The sequence below is a fragment of the Battus philenor genome, unplaced genomic scaffold (genome assembly GCF_028537555.1).
Source record: "Battus philenor isolate CCGP_79_NKW_IND1 unplaced genomic scaffold, ilBatPhil1.0.hap1 SCAF_30, whole genome shotgun sequence".
Lineage (NCBI taxonomy): Eukaryota > Metazoa > Arthropoda > Insecta > Lepidoptera > Papilionidae > Battus > Battus philenor.
In genome coordinates this window covers 4,921,835-4,935,551 of record NW_027181694.1, presented here as the reverse complement: position 1 = coordinate 4,935,551, position 13,717 = coordinate 4,921,835, and the positions used below count along the sequence as shown (strand labels likewise).

Sequence of the window (13,717 nt, the reverse complement as noted above, 5' to 3'; positions counted from 1 at the left end):
ACCGCTAGGCTATCAACAATTGTTATATTGAATGATATAGATAAATAGCCAGCAATTGTTTGATATTCAGTACCCTTAATAGCCTAGAGATTCAATTTTGATACCAATCTTTTAAACCGAATGTTCACATTACTATTAGTGTTTTTTTATAGGTTGGCTGTACGTATTTTACTGTTGTATAATAATCTTTCCAACGAAATTAAAAAAAAATCTGTTTTTCCCTTCATCTAGACTTTCAAGAAAACACAGTAATATTAAAAAAAATCACTCGTAAATCAGGCTATTAAGAGTTAAGTTACTAAAGAAACTTAAGATACTTAAGTTACGTAAGACAAGGTTCACCATAAACATAGCATCTACTTACTAACGTCAACCTTTAATTATAAATCTGAACCAGTTAATTTTTTCATAATACACACATCAATATTTTTGAAATACTTATTGTAAATTATGAAAATTTAGATTAGTTATAGGTGTAAAACTTTAATGAGGTGAATGTACATATATATAATGACAATTGATATATGGTAGTTACTATCGAATCAGAAATACATATCACTTGATTTTCTAAATGTCATTTTACTAATAATGAGTTGAAGATGAAAATATATTACGATTTTTTTTAATTTTGACATTCTGTACTGAAAAGGTTCGCCATTACTTTTGTCAAATATATAATATGGTTCACCTACTTAACTAATTTAAAAAAAGATAATTTTGCGTAAATTTAGTCAAATTCTATTTATCTCTAATCAAAATTTTATTGTTCTTTTTTTTTTTCAGGAAAAAGCAAAAGCAATGTCTGAAGGACAAACGCTATTAAGTTCCAAAAATTATCCATCTTGGGTAAGTAAAACAAACGTTTTCATAAAAAATTCATTGTTTTATACTCAACTGAAAAACTAACTCGAATATAAAAATGTTTTAATTTTTTTCCTAAAAATAGTTACAAGAGGTAAAAAAATTTTTGATTAGTAATAAGTTAAAATTTCTTATACATGCAACTTTGTCATAATATCGACACATAGATATGAAACATTTTTTTTATATTGAACTGTAACGTTAAAATTTTACTAGATCAGGCTGAAAATTTTTTATATATTTATTTTGAATGAATGTCGGGCGTTTTTTTTTTTCGGAAAGTTGATGTCATCTACTACACAGTATATTAGTACTGTTAACTTTGAACTTGAAATTATTGAGATGACATTTGTGTCATCTTGACCATTTCACATTCCCAAAATCGTATTTTGAAATTCTTAAGGCATGCCCACATTAACATTAATGTTTCGCATTCTATTATTTTTATTTTGGAATATTTTTAAAGCTCACTGCTAATCTTACAATATAAATTGTGGTACTTCCATATAATATTGATTTAAATATATATTATAATCTATTTAAATATGCGTTTAATAGAAATTAGATAATAAGTCCTGTATTGTATAAGTCTTTGACCAGTGTGTGTTTTCGGGAATAACATATGGATCCACGTCTTAGATATTATAATCTATTTAAATATGCGTTTAATAGAAATTAGATAATAAGTCCTGTATTGTATAAGTCTTTGACCAGTGTGTGTTTTCGGGAATAACATATGGATCTAAGACGTGGTAGTCATAGAGTAATTGACAAGGCAATGCTCGGGGCTTCGTTGTGAAGTGGAGTCAGAAATGAGGAAATCCGCGCCAGAACCAAAATCACCGCCGTAGCCCAAAGAAATGCTCATCTAAAGTAGCAATAGGCGGAGCACATCGCTCGTGCAAACAAAGGCTGTTGGGGTCGAAAGGTTCTCGAGCTACCATGAGCATGCGCAGCGTGGATGGGCCCTCCCACTAGATGAACTGCTGACGTAGCCAAGGTCGTGGGGCAGTTGCGTGCACAAGATCGTAGCCGCCTTAGAGGGAGGCCTATGCCATGCAGGCGTATAGACGCCTGGGTTGACATGATGATGATAGTATTTATTACATGTATATAGTGAGTAATTTCATATAAGTATTGTATTACTCCTTTTGTTAACTCGATATTTACATTATTGGGTATGGCAGCACCAATCTGAGTTAGACTATGTGGCATTATGTCCGGCGTTGCATGTGTGTAAAAAGTGTAACTAAATAAATAAACAATGTGGAGGACCGATATCCATGGCTGTCAACTAGATTAGTTTAAATTTTATATTCTATTTGATTTGTACAATTTCTGTACGCTCGGCGCCTAAGTTGAAATTAAGATGGCCGCCTCCTGTCAACTGCAGTGTGGGGATGTTATGCTAGTGATGTGCCACGACAACGAAGATATATTCGATTTTCTTAAATAAATTTTAATGTATGTAGCAAGGCCTTCTTAAATCAAGCCCAAGCCCACCCATATGTGTACTTAATTTACCAACTAATTATAGGCAAAAAATATAGTTAAAATGAGTTAGCGAACTAAAGTTGTCTCTGTAGGCAACATGACATGAAACAATTTTTTTCCATAATTTTTCCAAAGTTGACTCCGTGAGTAGGCGTGTAAACTTAATTTTTATCGGCATCGTCTATAAATAATATTTACTATTTCTGAACTACTATAATGATATAAATGAAGACTTGTCATTGGCTCCTGATTAAAATGCAATATTATTTTGTACACATATAAATACCTACAACCGTAAGTCTTCTAAGTAAGAAAAGGACCAATATTTAGCCACTTCCGCACATGCAGTGGTAGTCGTGCAACAAAGTGCACCATCCGCCAGCCCGCTGATAAATGCGTATGCAGCAAACAATGCGAATCCCACAACCGCCACCGCCAAACCACTCAACACATGTTTCACCCCTCCACGGGGTATCCCCAGGACACCGATTGGTGCCAAACACAGAGTCTAAAAGTCTAAATTAATTTAGGTTCGTGTTAACCGAATCCCACAAAACACGGAGCCGGCAGTGTTCAAACAATATTTCACGACATGGCGTGATGCAGGCATGTCGCACACGAGACTGGTCCGATCAGTTAAAGGTATGTTCATTATTAAACCACATAAGAAATTGCATGAATTTGTATTCAACTATATATACGCTTTTACAATAAACATCCTTATAAATTAAAAATAATGACTTCCCACTGAATCATATTGTAGAATTCCATGAGATTAAAATTTCATAGTTACTAGTGTTGACGTGAAACTGCCTCATATAACTGGCCACCGTGGCCACAAAACTTTATAGAGTAATTTTTTCTTATGCCTCAATTCAAATTCGAACGCCAATTTGAATTAAAGCGCCAATAGTGAGATAGAAACTGTCATTGCGCTTATGTCAAAATTGTAAATTTGTAATATATATATATACGACCTTTTCACTATTAAGAAATTAAAATCCTCTTTAATGTTATTATGCTCCTCTTCCTAAAATTAACCTACGATGACTCCAACGATTTCCGGATTAAAGGCAACTATTACAAATTAAAACTACCCAGAAAATAGTTTTTCATTATATTTAAAATGACACCATAATCATTAAGTTGGTTATTTCACTTTTTTAATTTTTGACGTTTATCTAGTTTTCACTTCATGTAAAAATTGCATATATATATATTTATAAGGTTTATTTTTTATAAAAATAATGTGTAAATAATATTAAATTAAAATTTTAAAATATTTAATTTTGTGTACTGTTTTAAGCTGGCAACAAAATATAACAGATTTATATTAAGTACGAATCAAAGCATTTAATAGAAACTTATTTACAATATAACTTTTAACAATAGCATTTAGTGTGTCCTTGACAAAAAAAAACAAAATATTTTCCTCTACATCGCATACTTTAAATATATATAATAAAATGTATTTAATTTAGTTTAATTTTGGGGATCTATATTAAGTAATTATAAGCATGTTGAAAACATTTTGTGCAATATATCGGGTACGAGACGTCTTCGCTACAAAACGAATTATATAAACTTGCATGCAATATATTTGAGCATAAATAATATTTTGGGTTATATATGTTTTACTTTCAGATCAATTTTCATCTAGAACCATTTGAAGATAAGAGGCGCAGCTTATCAAATGTTGCTATTGTATGAAGTACCATGAGCATGAAAAATACTCATTTTTTGTTTATGATTTGGAAAATAATAAAAATTTAAATCTCAACCTTGTCTTTTTTTACTATACATGTACTATCAGATATAAATTATAATATATACTATATATTTTATAATAACCTGGAAATCGCTTTTAATGTTTGAGTCGCTATCATATTCGTGTTTGCCCTAATTATTTTAGTATAAAAACTTATAGCAGTATGTATATTACACCTATAAAAGTAATGTCTGCTGCGCATTTGTTTTTGTTGTTTATCGTTTATTTCTAGAAATCAATTATAGTTATTGGTCTCGCTTACACCATATTTTTGGATTTTTCTTGTATTTATAATGAATATTTTCATATTTAAATTTTAGACAAATGCATATCGAATTAAATATGATCGTGCCTCAAACATAAAATATGGCTATCAATTATGCTTTCCTAAGAACCATGCAAATGTTTGATTTAATATTATGTACCCGCTTTCGAATGATTCTTAAAAAGCCTATTGCGAAAACTATATATAATTATGAAATACACAGGTATGCATGCAATATACACACTCATGGAGGCAACATTTTTAGCATGTTTGTATTTATTATTCGTGAACTTAAAACATTACAAATAATTGGGACTCGGCTATTCCTTTAAATAAAATTCTATGTTAATCATAGGGTTTATATTCTTAACTAAATGACAAGACTTATGAAAACTGATATGACTTATTTACAACGGATGAAATGTGCCGATAACATAATAAACTTCAATGAACTTGTTTTAATTAAATAAAATAAATTCAAAAAACTATAATATCTGAATCATTTTTTATCATTGGCTGTATATCTAAAAACCTTTGTCTTTTCACAGCAACTTATCCAATCGATAATAAGATACGGTGTAAACATTACAAACACTGCTAAATATTTTACTTAATTTAAAACTAGCATATTTAAAAGAATTGATAATAAACCTTAACAGCGTTATGGAAATCCTTGAATGGTTACATTAAAGAATAATATCATAGGATTAATAGCTTCAGATAAGCGAAGTTAACGTATCTTTGAAAACTGCTTCTAACACCGTCAGATATGAGTGGCGCCTGGCCAGAACCTAAACTCTACAAGGGGATTGTGACCTCGGAGAGGACATTGGTCTTCGAAGAGATACCCAATTTCAGACAAATGGTGAGTCATTGGTACATATGTTATATCTTGATCCTACAATTATCTAAACATTATCACACCTCTCATTTTACCAGCTGGTAAGCTGTTTCTTTTGTTATGTATATAGCGAATGTTTCTTTTCATAACAAAAACGTAGTTATTCTTCTTTGGTTTATTAATTTTGGATATTTTTAATCGTTATTTAACTCCAAAAAAAATAGTTTTAAAGCTCTTACGGTCTTTTTCTCATTAATTATAATTTAAATTTTAACTTGCGTTAATTTTTTTTTTGAAGACATACGTCACTGACTTTATACTGAGTCTGTATTTTTTCAACCGAAATTTATTTTTAATGAATAAATATTTTTTTCCATTCTTAACTGCAATCAGTAATAATATCACGCTTAAGGCGCTCCTCAACAGCTCCTCGTCCTTCACTATCTGTCACCAAGTTCTTGTATGCCATCAGGCAATATTATTCCCTGCTATTTTTAACTCCTTGATTGTTCATAATAAATATCAATGATTTACATAAATTTTTTCACAGGATCTCAGACAAGAATTTGTGTTTGTGTTAGACTTGGGAATGGAGGTGTATGTTTGGATCGGAGATGATGTGACTGATCTTGTTCGGAAACTTACATACAACATTCATGTGAGTTTTTTTACTAAAATAAATTAAGGTGCACATAGTTTGACAAACTTGTCTTCGAAAATAGCCGAATAGGAAAAATATTAACTTGAAATTGCTTAAAAGAATGATTTCTTTTGCTGGTTTTCAACTAAAAGAAGGATACACACAAATGAAATATTCATTCTTTTGTTTAGGCCTTGCTAAACACCTTTGTAAAGTGCAGATATAGATATGATACATTTATATATATATTTACAAATAGCATTATTGATTCCAATCTTCTTCATACACTACTGTCAAAATACTTTTAAAGATGTTTTAATATTAAATCGAAAATATTATAGATACAATATATAAGGTAATTTTAATAAAACAATAATATTCTTTATCATACATATCCTATCATATGTGGCAATTTTTTAAAGAGAACCATAGTATGGAAACAGTAGAAGTATAAATAATAAGTAGTTAATGTGTATATATAGACAAACCATATATATATACAAAAATAGATTCATATGTATGTAGCATGGGTGGCCAAACTGCAGCTTGTGAACAACATGCAGTTCTTCAAATGGTTATTTTTAGTTCCAATTGATTTTCAATTATTTCAGTATTTAAATTTATTGAACGATTATTATTATTCCACCATAAAATTCGATAAATCTAAACACCGATCATGATGAACTAACTGGCATCTTAAGTATTATTAGGAGTGCTGTCATATATGTATGCCATTATATCTAACTTTAATACTTTATTTTGTACTTTTGCTTAAAAATTTAAAAAAAAAAAAAGTTTTAAAAAAACAAAACATTCTTTTGCGTGTTTTAAATGCGTACTCATATGCGGCTTGCAAAAAAATCGAAAAATGGGTTGCACTCAAAGAGCATGGCCACCCTAGATATATAAAACATATACTTATAATACATATAATATAATACACAATAATAAATAAAAACATCAAACAAATTTGGATCGCACTTGCTTAAAAAGTATTAAGAAACAGAAAAAGAATAAAAATAATAAAAGGATAAATAGTCATTGGTCTAGTAATTATTTCTTAACCATATCTTAGAAATACACAGTGAATTAGCATGTCTTATATGCAGCGGTAATTCATTCCACAATAGAACAGTCTATGTAGTAAAAGATTAGGTCATTAGTTTTAAAATATAACATGTTCTTTATAATGTACAAATTGTGCAATACCTTAGTACATTCATAAATAACACTGCAATGTAGATTAACACAAGAAGTGTTGGCAATGTTGCTATTATCTAGAAAAAATTGTACAAATGGCATAATTATAGTAAGAAACATTGCTTCAGTTAAAGAAAATTTTAACATGTAATATTTATATTACTGTCCACTTTAGTTATGTTATGTGATGAATGTCAGAAGAGCTGTTTAATGTAAAACTAGAAACAGATTAAATACCATTATGATGCACTTAATCAACTTAAATCTATGAAGTTTCCAAACATGTCCTGAATTGAGAAAAACCTTCTCGAAACTCGGAGAGGTTTTTTTGTGATCACCTTTACTTTCCTTAACCATTAAATGTATATTGTTGTTAAATGCATCGAGTTCAGAATAATTTCATCAAAAACTTGTCTCTTTTATTCATAACAAATTAAATAACCATAGAAAATAAATGTGTACAAATATTGAGTGTTTGATTTATCTTTGAAAATGTTTCTATTAGGACCAACTTCTATTTCAAATTATAATAATTAAGCAAAGGGATAATACTGTAGAACTTTTTCAAAATTAATTATCATTATTATATTCTAGTACCATACTGAGTTGCCAACAAAGTTTATGAAGATTTTGGTTCTTTATATAACATTTTCTTTCAAAGAGGGTAACTACCAATAAAAGGTTGGACACTCATGTTATACAGGTGATTGGTTATAGGTAAAAGTGCATTAAAGGGATAAATGTATAAGTCATTCGTCACCAAAAAACTTTAAAGTTTTTACATCAATTTCCAATCATTCTGTATAAAGTGATCACTCTGAAATATTTTATATTATTTTTTTCTGTTGAAATGAAACATGTCAACAACTACTTGTAGTACAAAGTATACAGGGACAGATAGTAAACAATAAATAATTTTTATATGCGGTGGTCCAAATTTTGCAAGCACTTTTTCTTATTGTATTATCATTACATTATTTTTGTCACTGTTCTGTCACACACTTTTTAGAAAGGGTGTATTATAAAATACATTAATTGATGACAAATGTGTTATAAATTTACCCCTTTAAAACTTTTACACTTATAAACAATCATCCTGTATTTCTAACTGATACAACTATACTAATATCAAGTATTTCTTTCAGAGATACCTCCGGCCTTTGAAGGCTGGTTTCCCCACGAACTGGTCCGTCATCATGACCAAACAGGGTCTGGAGCCGGAGTCGTTCAAAAAGCCATTCAAGCGCTGGGAATCGGAGTTGCTGATTGTAAGTTTAAAAAGTCCACTGTTGGACTCGCCATATATGCTTAAAAATACTGGTTTCGTTAAGTATTGCACATACCACTTTTTTATTGGCACCCTCCTTTGGGGGCCTTTTATACCTCCCAAATCGTATATAGAGACATCAACTGGTGTAACTAATGATTTTCACATACTATAAATATTATTGTGCTTTTCTTTTATCTACCTTAATATCTTTTACGCATTCCTCTGTTGTCCGTCACAATATCTTGCATTACTTTTCATATGTTGCCTTACTTTCATCACCATTTATATGCCGCTATAGGGGTTTATATGAGCGCAATGTGTGACAATTCTACAACACAATAGTTCCACACTAATCTATTTTATTTTTTATAATTTATTATATATCAAAAGCATAAAAAATACGGTTACTGTGTTATGGGGGAGATTCATCATCATCTAAACTGTAAGACGTCCACTGCTGAACTTAGCTTTCCTTATGGATTTTCAGCAATTATATTTATGATGACTTTAACAAGATCATCTGTTCACCTTGTGGTTGTCTCCTGAACCTTGACCCCTATGGCCATTTATTCCGTTCGCTATGTAGTGTGGCCACTGGTACTTCAACTGGCCAATCCGCTGGGCTATGTCAGTTACTTTTTTTTCTATAGATTTCATTTTTGATTTGATCTCATGGGAAAATCCAGAGCTTGCTGTCTCCAGGGCTGATTGAGAGGTTGTGAGCTTATGAATGAGGCCAGATGTGAGATATAGATATGGGAAGCTCGCGTGGAAGATTAGAAAGATATATATCTTTGCAAAAGATATAATCACTCTAGCACACGTTGCAATTGTATCTCTATATCTTTTACTTGTAATGAGTTGCGGCTCGTTCAGAGTTTGAGAGAAAGAGACGGGCTTATATGTCCAGTGAGGAATCACATTACTATGGTAAATAAGTCCCACTTATACCATTACATCTAACAAATAATTTTACAGGTTGATTGGTTATATATATAAAAGTATTAAAGAGGTGAATTTAATGCTCATTTGTAAGCAAAAAGCTTAAAAGCATATTTTCATGTTATATTAATTTATTTTTCATAGTGGAATGCGACAAGCTAATAATTTCTGGTAGTACAAAATCTGCAATGAAAGATAGTAGACTAATTAATTCTAATATATTGTAATAAGAATTTGAAATTTGAAAACGCTATATCTTACTATGTAAGAAAAGGTCCAATATTTAGCCAGTTTAGGGTGTTTTACCCCTCCACGGGGCATCTTCAGGAGTTATGTTACACCGATTAGTGCCACTCTGTGTTTGGTTTGGTTTAACAGTGGCAGTTGTGTAATTCGCATTGTTTGCCGCATACTCATTTATCAGGAAGCTGGCGGGCGGTGTACTTTGTTGCACGACTACCACTGCATATGTGGAAGTGGCTAAATATTGGTCCTTTTCTTATTTAGGAAGGACTTCTGCAAGACGCCTGATTACTTTAAATATCTTACTATGTTATCAATACTTTATTGATTTTTAAATAGGGTGTACCAAATATTAATTGACAGGAAATGGGCAATACATTCATCCTTTTATAATGTTTAACCCTGTTCGAATTATTCTACATAGTCAACGCAAAATGTTGACTCAGAATTAAATAGTTTACTGTGTTACACGAGAGATTATTGTATGTAATATATATTTTTTTGTTCCAGAAACTTCGTCAGGCTGAAGAAAAGTATGACGCGCTAAATTTTAATGAGATAGATTAAAAGATTTATTTGTTTATCTGTAGAGCATTTTTATGAGCACACAAAAATGTTCGTAAATATTAAAAAAAAATGTCAAAAAAAAAAACAAAATAGCAGAATTTGCATAAAAAGAATCACTTTTTGATAGTTATACATATTTCTTAATAGATGAAAGATATATATTTTTAAAGAATAATTAAAATATTTACTTTCATTATTTCCTTAGAACACTGTGGCCACGGATAGGAGTACAAACAAAGCTGTACTTTTAGGAATTAGGGAAACCCCCAAAAATAATTACAAAAAGGCCAATATATATATACATATATACATATATAAATATATATATGCATACATACATAGTCTGGTTGAAAATTGTATTTAAACATTTATCATAAAATCTCTTTGCCTATATTATTAAAGTCTGGTTTTGACAACCTTAAAAAGGTTACATTTAAAAGTAAAATAAATAAGTTATTAAGATTTTCTTTCGCGCCATTTTACATGTGTTTTGCTTACTTCTCTTCTCTTTCTTTCTTTTTTAATGAAGAAATTCAACGTTTTAAAAATTTTCACATCAAAAAAGGAACAAAAATGCAATGACATTTTTGTCGTTTATAGATCTAATGCAGTGTTAGTAAGTAGCATAAAGTTTTGGTATAAATGTTTTAAATCCGATAGTTTTGATATCAAGAAAATCCCAAAAAAAAGTGTAAAAAGGTAAGAAAATTACAAAAAAAATTATTTACATAATTTTCCAATGCTAACAAAATGCAAAGTAACGTTGGTAACACTGTTCATGAATCGGTTTTTTCTACCCACACTAAGACTTAAAAATATTCATTTACGAAATTTCTTTCTACCCTACAGTAAGAAACTTTTAGCAATTATGCGATTTTAAAGGCATCCTCTAATGCTTGTTATCTTACATAAATATTAAATATATATATTTAGTTAAACATAATTTAGGTGCCATAATATATATAAAAAATGTTGCATTTCTTTTTTATGATTTTGAGATAGTTAAGATGCTTATTGGTGTTGTTTGTAGAAACTGTGGCAACTTACTACAATATTAGTTATTACATCAAAATCAATACAAAATATATAGCTTTCTTAACAGAATAGCATTCATATAGTCATAAGAAAAATGACAGAAGATATATTTGGTGAAAATTATAATCAGATTAAACTCCTCTATAAACTATGAAGTTTTCAGACACCTGTGTCTGATTGAACCCATAACAATTTTCACTCGGTTTTGCGTGTTTTTCACATTATAAGTGACATTATATGGGCTTGTATCGAGATATCGTAGACATGTGATATTTTATTTTTGGTGCCAATTGTAAGTACATTACTATTTTTCTTAAATATATTTGTTTTTATGTACATACACCAGATTATCATAGTTATATGAGGTCCAATGGTAGAATTCGGAATTCAAATTTAAATAAAAAAAACTACTATAATTATACATTTATTTCACGGAAATTATTTCTTAAAAACTCTCGTCGATTACACTCTTGGATTTTCTTTAAGCTATCTACGGAAAAGTCAATAGGCTATGTGCCGTCATAATATTTTCATCACAAAATCATCTCTAAGATACTCTAGATTAGGGATGAGCAACCCGCGGCCCTCGAGGTAAGTAAATTTTAATTAATTTTTTTATTTTTAAAATGCTAGAATCAAGGCTTTAAAGATAATAAGTTGTAAATCGGTTGATGATGAACATAAATTACGTTTAGAACATGGTTTGAACCTTGAATAAATACTTTTTTTTTTCATGGCCCACTGTTTTTGAAACTGCGGCCCGACGACCAAAAAAGGTTGCTCACCCCTGCTCTAGATCTAATATTATAGATTCTACGAACAGCTCTCATTTGTAAGCGATATACCCGCAATTACTTTTTTTTAAGACTACCCTACATTAACACTTGTTGAAGTACCCTCACTTAACCAAAGATAACATTTGTATCAGAGATGTAAAACTTTTTACATCTGTGCTAGAAAAATAAATAGGTGTTATTCTGCTAATCGAAGCTTTACAGTACCCGGCGATAAATATTGCACTTCGACCTTTGGAAAAAGACAATCGGCTAATTCCCACACTACCTATGTGAGGTTTTGTAATTTTTTTCTAATAGATACTGGACTGTTTGTACTTTGTGCGACAGAGATAACGCTCTACGAAGCCGAAATAAGCCGATTGTCTCTTTCCAAAGGTCGATGTGCAATATTTATCGCCGCGTGCTGTAATTTTAATAGCTTTAGAAGACAGTTTTTTTTGTTATATTTTTGTTTTTTATACATGAGTTACTAAGTGTTAAATCAATGCGCGTACAAAGTACAGGTTTTTTTTTAATGTCATAATGTATTTTAAATGCATTTGTAATTTTTATGGAATTTCGACAATTTATTGTAGAATTAGTGGATTTTTATAAGGACTTTTATTTTATTGTTCGGTTGTTACAATTTGTATTTTTTGTAAAGTGTAATATCTCAAATGTTTATAATAGAATGTTCAATCTATTTTCTCAATATATATATATATATATATATATATACACAGCAATGGTTTTTATTTATTTTGTAACGTAGAAAATGTTTAAATAATTCACATGTTCAAGAAGTTTAAGGCGTGAGAACGTGAGGAAGGTAAACCTAAATCAGAGATTCCAATACTGTTCTAGTAATGAGACACCTTTTCCAAGATGAACCACGGATAGAAAACTTCAAACTCCTTTCTCTAGTTCAGAGTTCCCCAAACTTTTTTGTGTCGTAGACCCCTTGTCATGTTTTTCCGTGTTGGGTAGACCCCCTTACTTACCTGATAATGATTTCCTGTAAATTTCTAACTATAGTGAAGTTTAGTGTTAAAAACTTAAAGTAAAAACGCATGTTAATTTATACATTTATTAATTGAATTTAAATTAAAACTACTCAAAATAAAATTTTGTATCTACTATACCAACTAAAGCAATCTATTATACCAACATCCTACAACTTACACAATTTTAAAATCATATATAATATATTTTTTTTACTTTATAGGTACTTTTATAAATAATGTAAATGTTTTGATATTATAAGATAGTATGATGTAAGTAAATGGGTACTATCAGTGTATGTGTTGAGATCCACTATCGCGGACCCCCATTTTCATTTCGTGGACCCCCAATTTTTTTCGCTGACGTAGACCCCTTGCAGGTTGTCATAGACCCCTAGGGGTCGATATAGACCACTTTGGAAATCACTACTCTAGTTTTTACTTCTATTGATACAAAACATGTACGCCTACATTAGTCAAACTTATTTAATTTTGTATATAAATAACACTTGAACGTTCAAGCGGTAGTTTTAGATTCTTTCAATCCGATGGAACTACCAAAGAAATGCCAGCGGTCAAGCGGCGAGGTCATTCACCATGTATAAATATTAAACATTGAAAAAACCCAAGTTGTGATTTCACTAATTAATATAAACATTTATTGCGATGACCCTCGTAAAATAACTAATAGCATTAAAGGTTAATATTTTAGTGTTGCCAGCTTCATATATTTTCCCTGAATATTGGGAAATATCGCCTAATTATCTTATACAAATTTTTGGTTGTTGCTTATACATTATGTATGTTGTAGAAT

General features: G+C 30.2%; 1 protein-coding gene across 1 annotated transcript in view; it reads left to right on the top strand.

The window, feature by feature from the left end:
- LOC137927308 (actin depolymerising venom protein gelsolin 1-like) overlaps nt 1-10,296 on the top strand; it is a 34,717-nt gene extending 24,421 nt beyond the window's left edge. Inside the window, exons 11-16 of the mRNA XM_068771096.1 lie at nt 784-846; nt 2,886-2,997; nt 5,156-5,253; nt 5,780-5,887; nt 8,215-8,337; nt 10,035-10,296. Of these exons, the coding sequence (XP_068627197.1) occupies nt 784-846; nt 2,886-2,997; nt 5,156-5,253; nt 5,780-5,887; nt 8,215-8,337; nt 10,035-10,091 (561 nt within the window). The 3' untranslated portion in view covers nt 10,092-10,296. The remainder of the gene's footprint in view (nt 1-783; nt 847-2,885; nt 2,998-5,155; nt 5,254-5,779; nt 5,888-8,214; nt 8,338-10,034) is intronic.
- Nucleotides 10,297-13,717: the final 3,421 nt, after the last annotated feature.